Raw genomic sequence first — 22345 nt, 5'->3', positions numbered from 1 at the left:
TTTTTAAAATCAATAACATTTAATAAGCCAGGTCCTACAAATCCTATATGTTTATTTCTTTCCATTTACGAATAAGCTTGGAGTATTACAATTTTGTTCACTAAATTGAAACAGGCGCGACCGCCGGCGCTCCTGCTCGGGTCGATTTGGCGCCCTGGGCTATCATGTGAGCGCTATGCTGCATAATTTCGTTTTAAACAGTGCGATAGACTATGGATAAGAAAGGTTACTATAGTCTTTAAGTAAATCAAATCCGGGCGCCCTCCGGCACCCCGACAGGGTGCTATTTTGCGCCCCGGCTCTTCCTGTGTTCGCAATGGTACATACGTTTGCGTAAGTGAGTTCAAAAGACTATGAATAAGTTGGGTACTATAGTCGTTTACTAAGTTGAATCAGGCGGTTACGCCGCACGTCGTCATGGTGCGATTTGGCATCCCGGGCGAGACTGCGGAAACTTTGAGTTTATATTTGCGTTTTTGTTTTCTTTGTGTTTGAGTTTGGGTTTGCGTTTGTGGTTGTGTTTGCGTTTGGATTTGGGTTTGGGTTTGGGTTTAATTTAATTTGCTTTTTTTCTTTGCGTTTGTGCTTTCGTTTGCTTTTTCTTTGATTTTGTGTTTTCTTTGTGTTTGTGGTTGTGTTTGTGTTTGCGTTTGTTTTTGTGTTTCCGTTTGTGATTGTATTTGCGTTTATTTTATGTTCGCGTTGTTTTTTGTGTGTTTTGGTTTTGTTTGGTTGTGGTTGGGTTTATATTTGCTTTTGGATTTGTTTTCGTTTGCTTTTTTGTTTGTGTTTGCGTTAGTGTTTGTGTTTTCTTTGTGTTTGTGGTTGGGTTTGTCTTTGCGTTTGTTTTTGTGTTTTCGTTTGTGTTTGTTTTGTGTTAGTGTTATGTTTGCGTTTTTTGTGTGTTTTGGTTGGTTGTGGTTAGGGTGGCACAGGTTCTAGAACAATACTTCAATGATAATTTTTTTTCTCTGAACTTGGCGGGATACAGGGCAGGTGAAGTAGAGTTAATCTGTTTCTTTGTCCTAAGCATATGAAGGGATAGTGTGGTCTGAGACATGCTCCGCTGGAATCGTTTTTTTAAACGATAAAAACATGTCTGAGAATTGGCGGGACACTTGGCAGGTGAAGTAGAGTTGAGCAGGTCACCTGTCACGTCAGTATATGAAGGGATAGTCCGAAATCGGTGTTTTCGGTGTTTTTAAAAGATAAAAAACATCTTTTTGAATGTGGGGTCTGGTTTTTTGTGACGATAAGTGACAGACGTGATGTTTTTTATGGATGACCCCCGAAACCCACAGTTATCCAACGGATGACGGATAGTCTAGTAAGATCTAATTTGGCACAATTCATCTTACATAACGACGATCGTTGGAGCATTTTTAAATATTCTAAGCTTCCGGTTACTAACATGACCGAGTCTTGCATTTTCGAGTTTGTCTCTTTAAAAAAAAAACCACCTGATCTTCATGAACATACCTCTGGCAGACAGAATAGAAAAAGGAAATCCGGATTTGTCAAATTAAAAACATCACGATATAAAACTTTTTACTTAGCACGGAGATCACGTGCTTGATTTGACACATAGCAGCAGTGGCGTAGCCAGGATCGTCTCAAGGGGGGGTACCAAATTTTACCCGGGGACAAGCTTTCGATTTGCAACTTTCCCCCTCAAAACTTTTGATTTGCACCCCCCCCCTCAAACTTTCGATTTGCACCCCCCTCATACTTTATATATAGACCGATGGGTCTATGGGGGGGGGGGGGTTATAACCCCCCCCCCTAACCCCCCTTGCCTACGCCACTGCATAGCAGACAACTTACGTGTCCTCTTATAGATTCTTGTATCAAAAGATGTGTCATACTTTTTGAACCTATTTCTGCTCTTATCTTTTATGTTCAGACTGATTAGTTTCAAGATTAACCTTTTTATCTAACATTATATTGACATCTGTTAAGTAGGGATTACTTACAAATTGCTTTCAAGAGCATTATTTTGACGGAATAGTTTTGTTGATTTAGACACTTCAAACAATTTTTTATCGCTCTCGACCAGACGCAACAGTGTAGCGTCACTATTGCAGTATTTCTTCAACTTGATATTTTCATTACGGGGGGGAGGGGGGAGTATGGAGGAAAACTACTTTTTACGGATGGGGGTGGACATTCGTAAAAGTATATGATTTCTATATGAATTCCATTTCGTTCGGGGGGCGTTAGATTTTCTTACACCCCCTCCCTGCCCGAACGAACTCTGTACTATAGTTTTCGTTTACACCAAATTAACTGCGAAAATAATGAATATTTATTTATTAAATTGTTTAAATCAATACATTCTTTCGTAATCAACAGGTTGGTAGGAAGTAAAGCATTGGGCATATTTCTAACAGACAGAAGATTTTGACAAGAATCATGGCCTGTGAGTATATTCACGTAAAATAACCGTTGTATTCAATACATCAAAGAAAAAAGGGAGGGTTGAGGCATACTGAACTTAATCTTATATCTTAAATGATTAAAAATGAGAAATTAAGTTCTATAAATTAAACATATAACCAATAATTGCAAAAAGACTTTAATGTAACTTTACAGAAAATAATGTAAAACAATATAATTCTTAAAAACATGAATTGTCAATTAAACAACATACAAATACTAAAACAATATTAGAGAAAAAATGTTTGAATAAAGAAAAAATCGAAAGAACATCAAAACAGAAAATAAGCAGAAAGTAAACGAAAATAAATAGGCCTACCCATCCTAATATATAAAAGTCCCCGTGCACACTTCTCTGTCTCTCTCTCTCTCTCTCTCTCTCTCTCTCTCTCTCTCTGTCTGTCCGCAAAATAATTTCGCCGGACATCACATCAGAAACTGCAGCGATATATGAAGAACTTTATACGTACTTTTGTTGAAAATAATATGTTAGATGTTTTAAATGTATAACCACAATTTTATTTAAAGAAGAAAAATAAAAAATAAAGGCGTATTCGAATGTAGAAAAACAATTTTAATTATGCAACCGGAAAAGTGTTTAAACTTGGGACAATAACGCATTTAACAATGCCGTCGCTTATTGTTTACACTAAAAAAAGAGCACGAAACTGATGACGTAATCTTCCGAGTTGAGAATAAAAATAAATGAACTATTTCATTCAAATATGATTTAAAGCTATGTACGCTATGAAATGTATACAATACGATTTTCACAGGCCTAAACTTAAAAAAATTATTTCATCTATCTGGATTCCAGATCTAGATATTCTATATCTAGATATTCTAGATCATCTAGATCTAGATATTCTAGATAATCTAGATCTAGATATTTTAGATCATCTAGATCAAGAGATTCTATATCTAGATATTCTAGATCATCTAGATCTAGATATTCTAGATCATCTAGATCTAGAGATTCTAGATCATCTAGATCTAGATATTCTAGATCATCTAGATCAAGAGATTCTAGATCATCTAGATCTAGAGATTCTAGATCATCTAGATCTACAGATTCTAGATCTAGATTATCTAGATCTACGGAAAAACTAGACTTACACAGATGTAGACCCTACCTAGATCTAGAATCTATTCAAATAATAAATTTCTATACTAAAGTATTTCAGGCCTTAATTACTTTATTGAAATCTATGCAATTTGCTAATCTCTATAATATATAAAGCTAAGTTGTCGGGTGCCCGATAGGGCACTTTCCGGCGCCACAGGCGCTTCAAATTTGGCAGGATCTTGCCTTGGGGCGACAGAACACGGGGGCCGGTTGGCCGAAAAGTCTACGATGAGGGGGTCAAAACTGACCTCGACTGACAGGCGCCTTATATGGGCGAATTTATTAAGCATTCAAATTCTCAATGTTTTCGAAAGCCTAAGCGAAGCTGGGCAGCATGCCTAGTTAGTCTATAAAAAGTGAAGAAATGACATGGGTTATGATTTTGAAACTGGAAGCGGATTTAAAAATTAAAAAGCAATGTTCTTGACAATTTTGGTTTAGCGATTTGTTGAATCTAAATAAAACGTACATCTGGTATTATTATATTCGGTAGGCATGGTTAGTAGACTTACAGTCTCTCATAACTTACTGTTAAAGAAATGATGAATTTTATAATTTTAAAATTTGCTAAAACAATACATTGAAAACTATACAGCGAAAACCAATCTAGTTTTTAAATATATAGCATGTTTTAAAAATTAAACTACTTGTCATTTCTAATGGCATGTAACAGAAGTGTCCAGAAAGTTTGGTTATTTCTGTACACCAGACACCTGTACAGCTGATTCCTTAAATAAGTTTCTACTTCAGGTGGGTATGTGTTCAAGTCGACCCTCTCAACAAAGACAGGAACGATAACCTGACCTCGTACATTGAACTCTCGCATGATGGCCAGGTTCATCTTATACTCTCGGTAGTGATCCAAGAAAAGATCTTCAGACAACAAGACCAGCGTTTTTCTTGTGCCAGTTATAGCTCCACTGATGTGTGACACCATGTCCCCACCTGGAAAGTCCACTTCTCCTAAAATGTAAGAGATGTTCTTTTCTCTCAGGAATGGCAGAAGGGTATTTTTAAGGATACGCCGTAATCTCGGTTCTCCCTGTTTACAATATAAGGACAAGTGAATATAACTTTAGAGGTTACCTGTAACCTATTTCAACAAAAAAAATCTGATATTAATAAACATGTTTCTATGCCAAAAATACTATCCAATAAGTTTCGTTTTATCTAAAAAAAAGCATTGTAAGTGGAGTCAAGAGTAAAAAAAAGAAACCGGGAGTGATCTCCCCTAAACTTTCTCGATTATTCTTATATAAAACAACAGGGGATGGTAACTCGGGATATATACATGATTTTTAATCCATGTTTAATTACTTACAGTTTTTAAAATCGAATAGAATCTTTTAGAAAAAAGAATTGCACACCATTTAAACGCAAAACCAAATGTGAATAATAGTGCGGATTATTATTGGTACTTTATAAATAAAATAGAGAAAATTACTACTTCCTGTCAAAAGAAATTACTCAAAATTTAATAGAAGGCAGAGAATTATATCTTTAACTTATATGTAAACGTTCATTTATCTATCTGAAATAGTACTCAAGTTATAGGCTCTTGAAAAATTGAAAGTAGAAAAAGTTCCTCTTCTGGTTATCGGAAATCGCTAAAAGTTGATACGGATCTACGATTTTGATTTTATACTTATATATGAAATCTACCTAGCTCTATGTGTTAGAATGTATATTAAGCACAAGCCCAGTTTTTTTTAAAATTAAACAAATGTATTGTACCTCGTGAAAGGTAGTGACGTACCTCGTCGTAAGTTATGAAGACATCAACCTGTGGGTTGTAGTTGACTAAACGTCCACCGATGTGCAGCCGCCGTTGACCAATAAAGTAGAGGTACCTCAGCCTCCAGCGGTAATGGAAAAACACGGCCAGAACAAGCAAACACAGGAGATGGATGAAAAACACTGACAGCACGTAGCTGAAATTTTCTTTTATTTGACACGATTTTGAGAACCCTGGAAATTGCTCGATCATCTGAGAGTAGTTAAACTTTACACTTGTTTCTGTCGCAAAGAAAATGTTTTCTCTCTTATAGAAAATTTCCCGACTTTTAGCTAACAGATTCAGGATTGGAAGATTGGCGCATACAAATGAAAACACGTTACCCTGCAAATCTACCAAAAACGCAGGGTTGCGTGACTTTAACCTTTGCAACTCATTTGCCATTTCACGTGTGATGCCCGTCAGATGATTATATGACAAATTTAAGTAAGTCAAATTGAGATGACTTAAAACTGACGAATGAAATGATCTAATCTGATTGTAGCTCAAATCAATTTTTTTCAGGCTCTTTGGAAATTTGTAATTACTGTGAATTTGGTCAAAATTTAAGTTTGACATCTGAAGTTCTTCCAGACACAGTAGATGTGACATAAGAAAATTAAAATTCACTTTTAAGTCGGAGGAGTATTTTATGTGAGATATGTTTAAAGTTTTAAGACTGTACATGCCTAGTAAAGATTCAGGGATATTTAGGTTGTAAGACAAATCCAAAAATTCTAGGTGATGTAATCCAGTTCCTTCAGATTCATGATGCATTCTTTCTTGCAGTATTGAAAAGTTTTCATACCTGTTTGATGTTAAATAAGTAATCAATTTCAGAGACGACACATGTTAAAACAGACAGCGAATGCAAAAAAGACATTAATCGTTACTTTCTTTAGTTAGGAGGTGACTCAATTTAATATATTGTAAATAAAAACAAATGTCAATATAAAATATACTATACTTATTTACTTTTACATATTACTGTTAATTTAAACCACAAGACTTAACCCCGTAGAACAATGAGAGCAAAGGTCTTCAATACACATCCAAATGGCTTCATTTTGGGCGATCAGTAACTTTAAGCTGTTGTAGCAATGAATTTGAGCGATATTGCATAATTTAACTTGTGTGTTGGAAATTCTCATCTTGCTCTCAATGCACTGGGATGTGAAATTTTAGGAAAGATAGGAAGAGACATCTGCAAAATCAAGATATGTCCGCTTGTTGGTGAAGTTCCAATGGATTTCTGTGTTGTCGATTATAATATTTAGAACAAACCATATGAGTTACTATTAAGATAGTCATTGACGAAAGAGTGAATTTCTTTCGTACTTCTGTCTTCACTTTGAAGGGTTTTTTAGCGTTTCTTGTGGGATTAACTATCAGGTCGTTATGATATCATCATAATAAAATTGTTTCTTGTTTGTACACAAGACACATAGTGAAGATGAAATAGAGTCCATCTGTTTCAAAGACATCGACATAGAGGGTGATATTGTGGTCAATACTATGCCCGGCCTACTTTGTTTCTCTAACGTGAGTCAGTAACTTATTAGAGCTGGATGATCTAAGGAATGTTTAGGAACTAGAATCTGTGATAAACTGCCTTGCCGAAAACTGCCTGTTCATGTTTAACTTTTAGTCCACTATCTAGGATAATTTTGTCAGATAAATCTTACTTGGGACAGACAGAAGCATTATCCATACCCAGTAGGTTCATAGTGACACGTCTCCTATCTTTGGCAGCTTTAGAAGGTATGCGAGTTTCCAGGCTGAGGGGTGTATCTACTCTTCCGAAGTTCGCATTGATAGTGTTTTTAGAAGCATTCTTTTACGGCCAGGTCTTTTTTGAGTGCCTCTGGTAGAAAACCGACTGACAAGCTGCTTTGCTAGATTTCATACTCATTTTTTCCCTTACTATTTTAGACTTAATGAGGGTGGAGGCGTGTTCACATTAATTTGTATTTTGCATTTAATATAGTGGGCTTAGTTAATGAGACCGGTTTGCTTAGAATCTCTTCAATATGCTCGTTGTATATATTCTAACTTTTAATGTTTACTGCTTTATCCTTCAAATGTTTGTTAGGATTAATGTTCTTGCTTCCAATGGTTCTGGTTATTTTATATATTCTTTTAATGTTTCCTTACCTTATTGCAGTTTTTGCTATCTCTTTCATCGCATGGGTAAACGTTCATATTTTTTTACACTCTTTCTTATCATGTGATTTAATTCACAATATTCTGCTCCAATGTTTATTTTCTATTTGTCATTCTGTAAATGGTTAATCTTCATACCTCTTCTTTAACGATCAGTTAAAGTCCTCCTTTACTGTTCTTAAATATGCAATGTTGAACTTTAAGTGTGGTTTACATGCTTGATCCCAAAATGATTTTATCTTTAATTTTAATGTTGCATCACAAGCTGCTGCATCGACACCACGTCTTACTTTAACATCCAAGCCAGCTTATTTACGTCGAACTGAGACTGGTTCTCCATGCTATCACAAGTGCAATACCTCAAATGTGTTCGTGGTCTGTACCCTCATGGCCTCACTAATCAGATTCCCTGTGCCACAAAGCGCCTACTACCCGGAAAACTTACATTTCATATCCTGGATAAAATATTATAGGACCTTCTTAAGTCCACCCACACCGATGGGTGCATAACTTAAGGTAGAGGCTTTTACCTCAATTTATAATGGACGTTAACAGCTTAAATATGTAAGGTGAGAAACATGCCTATTGAAGTTTTAACGCTGAATATAGTAGCAATCCTTACTCGCTATGCGGAACGCCCTATTAACGGATACGAAGAGCTAAGATAGTCGCTGTGGAACTCTGGGCACTAAACAGTGTATTGGCTAAAATCGATTTTCCCCTGGGTGTCGCACATAATAAATTAAAGTTATTTTAGAGAACTTCTCTGGAGTATTCTCATCAACTCCCTAAAGTTTCATTGCATTCGGATGAACGGTGTCGAACCGCATCCGACTTTTAGTTTGTATATACAGTATATAGAGAAAAATCGCACACTCCCGAGGCGCCGCCCTTAAATTAAAAAAATGGTTTTGCAGAAACCTCCCTTGGAATTTTCAAATCAACTGCCCAAAGTTTCATGGCGATCGGATGAAAAGTGTTGTCATGCATAAAAGACAAACACACAGGCACACAGACAAACATACACAGACGCACATACATACTTTGCTTTTTATATTTATAGATTAAAAGACTCATGTTCATCACTCACAATTTATACTTTTGTGTGATATTCCTAAATCGAGTAGAAACTCTAAAATTAAAAATAAATATCAGTAAATTCATAGTATTACCTTTTCAACACACTTGGTTTTTCTGACCTAAATAATTGATGGCTCAAATCTAAATATTTCAAAGTATTTACATTACCCAACAAATCGTCAAGTAAAAAGTTTAAATTAATGATGTTTCCACTTACGTTGAGTGTTTCCAATTTAGGTGGAAAAGAAAAATTCCATCGACACTTGTGATACACCATTATATTATCGGAAACATCTAAAGTTATAATGTTTGTGTCTACAAAACTTTCAAACACACCGCATAACTCGAAATTTGGGATTTGTTCCAAGGAATTCAGAAGAATCTTAGGGCAATTCAACTGGTGGAACAACTTCTTAGCATCGACAATTTTCTGTAGTGTAAGAGGTGTGTAACTTAGGTCCAACTCTGTAACGTTTGCCTCCATAATAAGCGAAGTTTCAGATAAGCTAAAGATTCTGCAATGTTTGAAACTGATACTCAATTCATGTCGTGATTTTATATTTTCAAAATAGAAGTCGCCTAATGTGAGTATATTACCGTAAGGCACAAAGTCCAAACTCCGCAGGTTTTTTAACTTCTGGAATCCGGGGCCCAGTTTACAGTCCGTTCCATATAAACGTAAATTCTGAAGGCCAGTTAACGCTGAAAATGCCTTATCTGGATAACATTGCGATGACGATACCGGATTGAAATCTAAAGATCCTGAAAAATACAAGTTAGATCTTAATTAAGACAATTATTATTATCTAAAATATTCAAATAATCAATATATGCCGCTAGGTAGTGTGTCATTATGTCATTCCTTCATCGGCACAGCAGCTGTGTCTTCGTTTTTAAATCTAATAGAATGTGTTCTCATAACATTTAATCGCTAAAGCACTATTACTAGATGACCCAATTTCCAATTCGGAAGCGGTCTATCGGCTGAACTGCACAACACAAGCCAATATTTCAATATGCCCACCTCGCCCTTTATAGTAATAAATCCCCAAATGAATTTCTGTTCTTTGACCCAAACTCCCGTCAGATCCTATTGGGACAACGATTTATGACTTAAATGCACGGTAGGAGAGGGGTTCATAGAAAAGTCGAGTTTTGTGAAAGCTTTAAAAAGAGTAGGAGGGGGGTAGTTTAACGGTAATTTCCATACATTAAATATAACACGTGCATACTACTACCAAAAGAATAAAAACGTATATATATATATATATATATATATATATATATATATATATATATATATATATATATATATATATATATATATATATATATATATATATATATATATAATATTATTCAACGAAACACTTTATTACTTTATTAGATTATTGTCCAGATAAGCTCCGCCAAAAATAACTCCCGCCACCAAAAAATGATTAAAAAATGAGGAAATGAAACGTGTACATTAAGATTTTAATTAAGATGGTAAAATTGGAAAATTCATTAGTAATTTGCACGATAAGGTCTGTATTTTGTTACATTTAACTCTAACCCTAACCCCAACGTTAACCATAACCCTCAATCACAAGCCCAACTCCAAATCAAACACCAACCCCAACTCTAACAGTAACCCTAATCCTAACCCTAGAGACTTATTAGACGTTTTTAATGGCATTTGTTTAGATATTCAAATGACTAGCCACAGTAACATTACATTTTACTTAAATGGTTGCCTAATTATTTTTTATGAATTAATTAAAAAATTGACCAAATAAGTAGGCAGTCTTTTACAACTTTTCCGCACTATTTTACAGGCGTTATCGCGTTCATTAGGTGAGAATGGTTTTAAGTGATGCAAGAAATTTTTTTTATAAAAAAGTTATTTGTCAAAATTCTATGTGCTTTACTACACGTTGAATGATATTAGTGACAAAGCAAAATAATAACTAAATAGCTAAAAGTCCGACACATTTAAAATAACATAGACTACCAATACCTATTAGAAAAATTAAAACCAAATTATATACATTATTAGTCAACACAACAACATGTTAAATGTGTTAACAGTAAAAGGGTATTATACATACCGTATATATATATATATATATATATATATATATATATATATATATATATATATATATATATATGTTACGGTCAGAGCCCGAAGTCGGCCAATGCTAGGATTGGCCGGCCAATCCGAGCACTGGCCAATATCGCCTCCCATAGGTCGGTCAAAGGCCGAAACTTTGCTTCTAAATTAGATCATCTGGCTATGGACGACCGGCCAAAGTCCGAATTAGAAGATCATGAGCAGATTTTGGTTTTTTTTTATGCCGTAAGGATCATGAAATTAAGTCTTTATTGATTATTAATTAAAGTAAATGACAGAAACATTCAAATTTTTTATTGTACTATAGTCTCAATCTAACAATATCATCATTTGTTACAACAAGTTGAACTTTAATGGCATTTAGAATTACATAGCAGCTTGTTATTTTTACACTTGCAGCGATTTGTTGTGCACTTAGTTGTGCAATTGCAGCGAGTGTAGCATTGGCCCCCCAATCAATGATTGTGAAGATGCGATGGTTCGTAGTGAAATTTCCTCAGTGCCAACTGACGACAATAAGAGCAGTTTTTCGTGTAGAATTGAAAACTCACTTCTAGCATACAGTTGTTTTAGAACACCATGTTCCGTTCCTAAAATTGTAGAAACCGCCCTCGACGCTTATGACAACTGCAATCACGCTTCGGGGATCACCGTGACCTCTGTCAACATCTGGAAAACGGATGCGTACATTGTCACCCACTTCACCATCTTTAAATTTTGTATTTGATGTTTTAAGCATCTTAGCACCTTGAGTTTGCAAGCCAATATGAGCTGCTGATCTGTGTTCCATGATGTCTTTTTTGTTGTAACACAATCTGCAGGTAATGTTCCCTCCGTACCCTTCGTCTGCTTCATTGGGTATTCCACAAATAGCATGGACATCGTTGCCACAGGATCCAAAAGAATGAGCTGCACTACAATGTTTTTCACAAACTATATAGAATCTGTTGGCCACATTATTGTCACGCAACTGGTCTGGGCGTTCCGCCACGGCAGTAGATGTGTTAGCTGAGGATGTCGTTGCATTTATGGCAACCTCCATTTCTTGTTCAATGTTCTCAAGATTTTCCTCAGTAACTATTTTATCGAGAGCCCATATATGGAAACTAACATGGATTTACATTTTTTTCTTTTGACAGCCATCTGCTATGTCTGTCTTATGGTCTGACGGCCCTTTTGATCCATGTCGCCTTGCATATAGAATGTTATATAAACAAGAGCTAAACAATACGTTACTCTCAATGAAAGCGCACCCAGAATAATGAAAATGCAATCACAACTTAGTCTAGATAGAACATTGGCCAGGACATCCCGGCCAGTGCGCGCATTGACCGGCCAATGTACAAAATACGATGTCAAGTTTAAGCGCTTTGGACTTTGGCCAGTACGTCCTGGCCAGTGCGCGCATTGGCCGGCCAATGTACGAAATACGATCTTAGTGCTAAGTTCTTCGGGCTTTGGCCAAGAGAGCCGGCCAATGCGCGGATTGGCCGGCCAATGGTACCTTATAAAGCGTTTTCCCAAATGTAGTTAACAGATCAGTATGTGAGGTGGTCAACTTCATTCACCTCTGTCCAGTTACTTTAGATCTATTATCTTACCCATCATATAACTAGGTGGAACATTAATGTCGCTCTACACAATTACGACCTGTCCCGTTCTGGTGTTGAGGTTGGGGGGGGGGGGGGATAACTAAACTAAGAGTGTACATAGCGTCAGTTTGAGATGATTGTTCTAAACATACATACACAATTATACCTATACACTGAATCAGTAACTTTGGGAGATTAAGTAATTAAAACAAATTAAAACTTTTGTAACCTTTCATTATGTCTTTTTAATACTTATAAAATACACATTAGGAATTTAATGTTACCTGTTGTGATACTATGGTATTGGGTACTAGATAAGTCTAGTACTACTAAACATTGCAGCTCAACATTTTCAAAAATCTAGAAATTAAATTAATAAACAATTAATGTAGTAGAATGACATTTCATAATTTATATCTACTTAAATACACCGGGAGTGATCTCCCCTAAACATTCTCGAATATTCTTGTATAAAATAGCAGGCGATGACAAATCGGGATATAGAAATGATTTTTACTCCACTTTTTAATTACTTAAAATTTTAAAAATTGAATAGAATCTCAAAGTAAACAGGTAGTGATCTCCCCTAAACTTTCTCGAATATTCTTATATAAAATAAAGCAAAGTGGTCAAGTACCCGATAGGGCACTTCCCGGCGCCGGTGGCGCGTCAAATGACCTCGACTGACCGGCGCCTTATATGGGCTATATTACGAAAAAACTTGCTGAACGACCCCCCTTGATATTTTGTGAGGTGGTAGGAGAACACCTAGGGATGTCACAAAAAACTCGGCATATCTGAGAAAACTTCGTAAAGGGGTCAAAACTGACCAGTTGTATTTCCCTATATAATCTTTGTATTTTATGGGAAAACAGAGGGTCATTTAAAAAAAAATTTGTGCACTTACCTTTTGTATGTCTGGCTAATGTTTTGCATGCACCTGTGTAAATGGATTGGCCTTTTGGGAAAACTGTCGATTTGACTCAAAGCCCTCGACGAGGGCTAAAAGATGACGGCGAGTTAAAATCGTTTTATTTGAGCTATATAACGAAAAAAATTCTTACCGAACGACCCCCCTTGATATTTTGTGAAGTGATAGAACACGGGTTCCCAACCCCAGGGGGGTCGCGAAGGGTTTTCTTTGGGGTCGCCAACTGGTATGCTAAACCTTAGTAATTTGAAACAAAACATGAATATTTAGAAGAATTTTTGAAAGTCGGCTTTACTAACATCACTGGAAAGGGAATAGAGAAGAAGCAAAACGTACTATACAAAGTTGTTCTCAGTCACGTGTTTATGAAATCTTCAAAACTAAAACGTCATTTGAGACGAGTCATTCGAAACACAGCAAAAAAGATATGGAGTTCTTTCGTCGGTATAAAGCTAGTTGCAAACGTCAGAACCTTGATCGAACAGGAAGTTTTCACCAAGGAAACACAGCATTAGTGCAAGCATCACATGAAGTCGCGATAGAAAATGCCAAGCAAAAAAAAAACACAATAGGAGAAAATCTCATCAAACGCTGCATGTTGAAGATAGTGAAGTTAATTCTTACATGTCAGTAGATGTTAAATAACACATTTTTATTGAAATTAAGCTTTCACCATTGTTTGCTTTTCAAGATGATAAATCAACAGACGTGAGTTCGTGTTCGCAGTTGCTAGTCTTTGTCTATATTCATTCAGATGATAGCAAAGAAGAGTTGCTCTTTAAGTGAAGATAACATGGAGACAATAAATACGTTTTTTTTTTTAAATTGGATGATTAAAATGGGTTAAAACGGCTGTGAGGGTTTGTACGGATGGTGCACCAAAATCGGGCTTTCAAAAAGCAGAAAAGATTTAGCTCCCTAACCACTGCCCTCACCAATCGCTATCAAGACTTCATTGCTAGTATAAGTCGTAAATTATATAAAATCTGGAGCCTTCAAAGAACTGAGCAAAGACCTGAATATAGATCACGAGGTTCTGCTCTTCTACACTACAGTGCGCTGGCTGTCAAACGAATTGTTGTGAATCGTGTTTTTGAATTGAAATCTGAAATCAAATTGTTCTTGGAAATGCAAAGGAAACAAGACCTTTTAGTATACTTAAAACGACATAGAGTGGTTGGAGAGAGTATCATACATAGCAGATGTGTTCGCACATCAACATACGCATAACCGGAAGCTTCAGGGAAAATGAGCGAATATTATTACTTTCCATGATAATCTAGGGGCATTTTTATCAAAGCTGCAAAATCGGCGAAGAAAATAAATCTTGGAAATATTGTAAATTTGAGAAACTCTGCAGTGTGGTAGATGAATCTAATTGTGAGATAAATAAAATTTTGAAAGAAGAAATTTCTGGGCATCTTGAATCTCTTGAAAACGAACTGCATGGCTATTTCTCTTAGCTGAAAAAAAAGAATCTGCATTGACGCATTATCCGTTCTCTTCTTCCCTTGATGTTGCCAGCGTTCAGGAGAATTACAAGATGAAATCTATGATTTGCAGAATGATTCCGCGTACGATGAAAAACTGCAGGCACAATTTTTGTGTAGCATTCACCATTCATACCCAAACGTAAAATTGATTGACTTTTCTAAAATAGATGTTCAACACTATTCTCCAATCAAAAACAAAATTAAGAAATAAACTGAATGTTGATAATGACATAGGTTGGCGTTAACAAAAACTTAACAGCGAATGTTTAGTAAATAGCATGCAATTTTACTCATTGTATTGAAACAAGAGTAGTTCATATTTAAAGTCTCCTAGAAATTTTTATTTTAGTGCTTATTAATTTCGATACTAATATCGGCTTTTTAATTCTATGGGGGTCGCGGGTCACTTACTTTTTATAAAAGGGGGTCGCCACTCAAAAATGTTTGGGAACCACTGCTTTAGATAATGGATAGTAAATATTATAAGTAAGTGCAACAAAAAAAGCAAGGCGTTGTTTATTTAGCCCATCCTGATTCATGTTCTGATCCCAAGTGATCATTTTTAACTCGTATTCACAGTTCAACAAATGTAAACACACGACAGGGGACGCTACTTAAACATTGTTACCGCGCGTGGTCGTCTCCCCAGTTTTTTTGTTTGACGAATTCCCAAAAAAACACTTTCCGAAATTCCGTTTTCCCGAAGGCCGATCTCCCGGATTTCAATTGATTAAGAATCACTATTTGTTAATATATAATATTAACATTTTTCGGGCAAACGGCCTTCGGGCAAGTGTCCATTCGGGCATTTGTAGCATTCGGGCAAGTATCCAAAAAAAAAAAAACATAACATCAAAAATAGTATAAATTATAGGGAATTCATGTTATGCGTATAAAAAAATCAAAGCATGCCGATATATATATATAAAATCGTGGTAAGTTCAAAGGAAAATTGGTAAATAACATTTTTAAAAATATTTAAGTAAGTAAAATTGAGTTGACTTAAGTTGATGAACGAAATAATCTTATCAGATTGCAACTCAGATTAATTAGTTCTAATCTCCGTGGAAATGTGTAATTACCATGGATTCTGTCTAAAATTAATTTTGACATCTGAAGTTCTTTCAGACACATACGGCGTGACATAAGAAAATTAAAATTCACTGTTAAATGGGAGGTGTCTTCAATGTGAGATATGTTTAAATTTTTAAGTCTGTACATGCATAGGTATTAGGGATTATTCGGTTGTAAGACAAATCCAAAAGTTATTAGTTATATAATCCAGTTCCTTCAGGCTCATTATATTTTCTTTTTTTTAAGTATTTAAAGGTTGTCTTACCTGTTTTAGGTTAAAATTAGTATACATACAAAGACGACGCCTGGGTAAACAGAAAGCGAATGCAAATAAAACAGTAGGCAAATTTTTTCGTTATGCAGAAGAATCTGACTTTAAAATAGTTCTTGTTTGAATTTTTTTTAAATTTATAAATTTATAAACATTAAAATAAACAAATATTAGAACGATTATTTCAAAAGAAGAGAAAAGAGAATATAATTGGAGTAGGTTTATAAATCAAAATATGCCTTGTTTCTGGGAAATAGCTCCGGGCCCTGACGTGTCTGTATTTTACACGGTCGTTCCCCTTAGTATGAAACAAATCAAAAGAGAGCAAATTTCGCGGAAAATTAATGTAAAACAATAATAAATGCTAATAACAGTAGAACTAGAAGGAAAACTTTCTACACTGATTTGTGTTGTTTACGGTATGGTTGTTTACCTTCAAGAAACCAAGTAAAATTAGAAAAGCTGGCAGATCAGCCTCAAGTGTTGAATATGGCGTGCTGGTAATACAATTAATATATACTACTCTAGGCTTATTAAATCATTGTTGGTGCTTAAAACAAGTATGCATTATAGTAGTGTGTGGTACCAAGAGCTTAGATACAATTGTTGTGATTGGATAAAAAAATATGTTGGTAATGTGTTAAAGGTAACACCGTGGTCTTGCTGTCTGGAGATTGTTTCGGTTATTCCCCTTTGTTACTTAAAGAGAGAGTCTGAAGCTGTGAAATTTGAATCATTTTAGAATTATTTGAAGCGCGACAGACAGACAAAAGTTTTAAGCATTCAATGGGGTGACACCATTTAAGAGGGTGAAACCTTCTAAGTTGGGAGGGGGGGGGGGGTGATTACGAAAACTAAATATTGTCTATTTAAAAAATATATCTGCTTTGCCTAGTTAATGTAACAAATTACAAAAGCTTAATACATATTTTTTGCGCATAGGGTGTCACCCTTGAAGAGATGGGGTGACACTAAAATGACCCAAGCTTTAATATTTAATTAGTTCATGGGATGTGATACACTATACCGGGTGTTACGCGACCATGTGACGATATTTATTGATACAGCTTATTTTTTATCGTGTGACGGTGTTCGCAAAGAAAGTGATGATCGACGTGATAGTGAATTACAAGCCTATCAGCATGCATGGTGTAAGCCCTTTGGTTTTTGTCGCTTTCATGCATTGTGTCACTCTCTTGGATGTTGTCGCCATATTAAATGGTATCTTGGATTACCATGTCTGACGTTTATTCAGTTATCTCCCTTGCTATGATCATTTCTATAAATTAGTTATTTTTAACCATTAGCCGCTGAACGATTTCTTTCAAAATTTTCAGGTTATTTCTTCCAAATGCGTTAAAGTACCTGTCTATGTTAAGAGGGTCGACTTAAATACATACCCACCTGAAGTAGAAACTTATTTAAGAAATCAGCTGTACAGGTGTCTGGTGGCACAGAAATAACCAAACTTTCTGGACACCTCTGTTACATGCTATTAGAAATGATAAGTAGTTTGTTTGACAATTTATACTTGTAAGATTTATAATGTGTTACATTATTTTCTGTAAAATTACACGAATGTCATTTTGCACTTATTGGTTAAATGTTTTATTTAGAGAATGACATTTCTCATCTTTAACGATTCAGGATTTTAGATTGAGTTCTTCACAAATCAAGTAATTTCGCTCAGTATACCTCTACACCCCAATTTCTCCCATTTATTGAATATAACGGTTATATTATCGTGAATATACTCACAGGGAACAGGCCATGAGTCCTGTCAATATATATCGTTTGTTAGAACCCCCCCCCCCCTCCCAATGCTTCACTTCTTACCAACCTGTTGATTACGAAAGAATAATTGATTTAAACAATTCAATAAATAAATATTATTATTTTCACAATTATTTTAGCGTAAATGCAAAAAAAAAAGGTCCAGAGTTCCTTCCAGACATCTCTTCGGGGGGGGGGGGAGTAAGAAACTCTACCGTCCCCCCGAACGAAATGGAATTTATATAGAAATCAAATAGTTTTACCAGTGTCCTCCGCTTCACAACCTTAAAATGTAGTCCGCCCCCAGCCCCCACCCCCGAAAAGAAAATATCAAGTGGAAGAAACACTACAGTAGTGACGCTTCACTGTGGCGTCTGGGGGAGAGAGATAAAAAAAATGTTTAAAGTGTCTAAATCAACAAAACTATGCTGTCTCTTGATTGCAATTCCTAAGTAGGCCCTACTTAACAGATGTCAATGTTTTGCTAGATTGAAATGTAAATCTGAGAATAAAAGATAAGAACACAAAAACGTTCAGCAAGTATGACACATCGTTTGATACAAGAATCTATGAGAGGACACTTAAATTGTTAGCTATGTGTCATATCTACCACGTGATCTCCATGCTAAGTAAAACAGTTTTACAGCGTGATGTATTTAATCTGACAAATCAAGACTTCCTTTTTACATCCTGTCGGCCAGTTTCATGTTCATGAAGATCAGTTGTTTATTTTTAAAGAGGCAAACTCGAAAATGCAAGACTCGGTCATTTTAGTAAGCGGAAGTTTAGAATATTTAAAAATGCTCCAACGAACTTAGATCTTATAGCTTGATATTTAAAAAGAAATATAGAAATCTTTTGCATTCTGTAACACTCGCTACGCCATTAGTAATAACAAGAATTAACTTTTCCAACTGTTGAACAGTTAGGTTTTGCAATGTTGTAATCGGTTGGAAAACATAACACACTACTATTTTAATTCGGTAAAAACGCTGAGCTTGGCAGAATACACATTGATTTACGTACATTTAAATGACAAAAAGATCTTCACGCGCCGGATTAGAGGGCTTCGCGTGCCGTAGTTTATAGACCCCTGGTTTGAGGGAAAGTTAAATTATATTTAAATTATAAAGAAAATTAATCTAATTTAAAATTGTTAATTTTTGTAGTGTAGATGATGAAAAGGAACAAATCTGATCCTGTATTATATTTACAATCAATGTATTTTTCTTTTGCTGCCACATTGATTATTGTTACGAAAAATTATTCAATTATTGTAAATATTAGTATTTACTTTAAACATTTAAACCGATTTACCTATTAACTGTATGCGCTGGTTAAATTAGATGTAAGAGACAATTACGATCATTGAAACGAACGTAATTATTTTTTTGAATAATACAGTTGTAGAGGCTTTGTTTAAATCGATATCGCTTTTGATGACAGGGTAAAGGTAAGCCTAAATGTTTTAAACATAATAACTTTCAAAATAATTGTTGATTACAGATTTACGTCACGCTTTTTGATGTGTATGTGTGTTGGAATGGGGTGGGGTAATGAATGGTCTGTATGGTCTAAGATGAATGGTGATGTGTGGATGGTGGGGTAAGTGGGTTTCGTGTCGCTTGCGAGTTAGAGTAAGACTGTTCTGTCTGTCAAATGCATTGTAGTACAACAAAGTAATAAGCAATCCATGTGCATTTGTTGGTTATTTGGTCTTTGCATATGTGAACTATTACTTTAGACTAATTTACTGATAGACTAATTTAATCATACCTTCTGTAGGGCCACTTAGCGAAATCATTCCTAAAGAATGTTTCTTAAATGCACATTTTAGTATTTCATAAAAGCTACATTCAAAATAGGTTAACAGCTCAAGTCCAGAAAAAGAATTATCAGAAAAATGTCGAATGAACCATTTATTCTTTATTTATTCTTTTAAGTTGGTCACGTGTCAATGTCTTGAAAGACGTCAAGTCTAAAAACATTCTTGTTGATTTAAGTTGTTGAAAGCACGGCAAATGATACTTATTCATTCACTGTCATTTAATTGTAACCATTTGGTATTAGATGGCACATGCGGTCAATTAGGATAGCAACGGCATTCTTTTTACCCGTTAAAACACGGGCACTGATCTAGACAAGACTCGTTGATTTTTCAACGTTATTGTTCCAAGTAAGCTTAGAGTTTGTATGATTAAACACAGCGTTTTTCCTTTCGTCATAACAAATGACAAAAAAATGTTGTAGACAGAAACAATCCATTAGATAGGGGAAATAACAATTAGTGCAGCATAGTTATAGAAGACAATTCCATTTTCTTTTGAAGTAAAGACAAAAACGTGCTAAATTTCTTAATACAATTTTTAAATTATTACAAGCTTTTCTTTATTTCACTTGCTTCCTATGTCTGTCGTCAGTCTATTGTCAGTCTGTCTGTCTGTCTAGTTTGAAATGCCCCAGGCGAAATTTCTGACACTTCTAATTGACAGATTTGTTTCAACGTTTGACCGTAGGTTAAGACTCAAAGATCATGCAACATGACATTACATTTGACTTAATTGTTTGCCTAATTATTTTTTTATGAATTAATTAAAATATTGACCAAATTAGTAGGTAGTCTCATCCAAATATTCCGCACTATTATACACGCGTCATCACGTTCTTTGGGTGCGCAATGGTTTTTCTAACGGACACCTATCTACCAGCCAGATAGATGGTGAACGCCCCCGGATTCTTTTTTGGGGTTATATGCAAATGACTTAAAGCCTAAATGAATGAGCACTAACTCAACAACACACTAGGGCTCGATTTCGATGTCTAGGGAAAACTAGTGATACTATTGAAGTGAACAACTCATTCAATCTGCATACAACCTTTAATAAGCGAACACAGTTGTGGCAGAACACTAGGTTAAACAAGATAAAATATTTAATTTAGAAAATAACAAAACCCAACTTACAAAGCGTAAGAAAAAATACTATCACAGATTCTAACACTGTATAAAAATAGCCACAGGTCACACAACACTGCTATAGCATCAAGAAATCACTTGGCGACAAGTAATATAATATTAGAACACTTTAACAACTTAGGAATGCATAGCACACTCAGGACTTAAGTTCTCTCACGTTCAAATGGTCAGAATCTATTGCCGGACAAAATGGACGGCCTGGTCATAATGGACCGCTTGATCAAGGTAGACTGCCTCGTGTCGCCTGTGGGCGATCTAGTTAAAGACTTAGGCAACAGGGGAGGTTACCCTCAACTCATGTGGCCATTGGTTGGTGTGGTCATCTGGTCTGAATCAATCAATCAGATCTTGATGGAAAATTTTTACGTCTTAGACACTCTTAATAAGACAGTGGAAAAAAACCCGGTGGTTGCACCATCAATCCATATATGGTATTATACAATGTCAAAATAAAACATTACTGGACCTAAGTAGGTCACATCCCCTCCCTTTTTGGAAGTGACAGATAGGTTCCACAAAAAACCTACATAAGGAACCAATCTGGCAATGAAATAAAAAAAATGCTTTACAAATGTAGGCAATCTAAATCTTAATACCAGATGAAAACATCCCTGGAAACAAAAGGGAAGTAACTCAAACTTTTACAATTTGTGAAAGGGGAGTAACCCTTTCAAAAAATAATTATACATCAAAATCCCTCAGAAAGGGGTATTACAATATTTCCATTTGGATATTAAAAGTGGTAAACCCGACAGGGTAAAACCTTTATTTCAATGACTAGCTACAATATCAACTGAGTCATATGAGACATATTATCATAAAAGATTACATATAATAAAAAACCACCTTTAATTAAGGTTCACCTAAAAATAAACAAAATATGCAACGTGATTGTCATTTTGAAAAAAATTCAAAACTCATACCACCCACATTCATGTGAGTGTCACCTAAACAAAACTTGTGTATGGTCCTAATGAACCACAAAACATGTCACATGATCAATGTGTGTAATAAGATTTTACATCCTTGACAAACAATCAGCCACAACATTATCAATACCCTTAATGTGGGAAATTTCCAGATTAAAATTTTGGAAATATAAACACCATCTCAATATTCTTTGATTCTTCTGTCCTAACTTAGAGGTAAATTTCAGGGGATCATGGTCAGAAAACACTCTGACTGGATTGGTTGAAGAAGAGACATAGACTTCAAAATGTTGTAAGGACAAAACCAAAGCTAAAGCTTCTTTTTCAATAGTAGAGTAATTCTTTTGGTTCTCATTTAACTTCCTGGAAAAAAAAGCAATGGGATGGTCAATCCCCATGTTGTCTTCTTGAAATAGGACTGAACCAATGGCTAAGTTGCTAGCATCAATGGCAAGTTTAAAGGGCTTGCTGAAATCTGGTGCAGCCAAAACAGGAGCATTAGATAAAAATGACTTAATGGTTAAAAAAGCTTCATGACATTTATTTGACCATTCAAACTCAACACCCTTTTTCAATAATGCAGTAAGAGGTTCAGCAACAGCTGAAAAGTTTT

At 35.3% G+C, this 22345-nt stretch overlaps 2 protein-coding genes across 3 annotated transcripts in view; one reads left to right on the top strand and one right to left on the bottom strand.

Annotated features, from left to right (window-relative positions):
* Nucleotides 1–22345, top strand: part of LOC131952139 (ly6/PLAUR domain-containing protein 1-like) — a 192431-nt gene that overhangs the window by 29449 nt on the left and 140637 nt on the right. The gene's annotated exons all lie outside the window — the stretch shown is intronic.
* On the bottom strand, nt 4206–6113 carry LOC131952198 (toll-like receptor 4). The gene is made up of 2 exons (XM_059314769.1): nt 5319–6113; nt 4206–4604 (listed from the first exon to the last, which is right to left on the bottom strand). Exons 1-2 carry the CDS (start codon nt 6111–6113, stop codon nt 4206–4208), a joined length of 1194 nt encoding a protein of 397 aa, XP_059170752.1.

This window comes from Physella acuta, unplaced genomic scaffold (assembly GCF_028476545.2).
Source record: "Physella acuta isolate Inbredline_101_S28 unplaced genomic scaffold, ASM2847654v3 ptg000070l, whole genome shotgun sequence".
Lineage (NCBI taxonomy): Eukaryota > Metazoa > Mollusca > Gastropoda > Physidae > Physella > Physella acuta.
The sequence above is the reverse complement of the archived record's forward strand: the minus strand, read 5'-3'. Positions and strand labels throughout refer to the sequence as shown.

What these genes read in the sequence shown, in the direction of transcription:
- LOC131952198 (XM_059314769.1), bottom strand. Translation starts at nt 6,113, where the DNA reads ATGCATCATGAATCTGAAGGAACTGGATTACATCACCTAGAATTTTTG. An exon ending in TCTTCATAACTTACGACGAG is followed by an intron (nt 4,605 to 5,318) that starts GTACGTCACTAC and finishes TATTGTAAACAG; the next exon opens with GGAGAACCGAGATTACGGCG.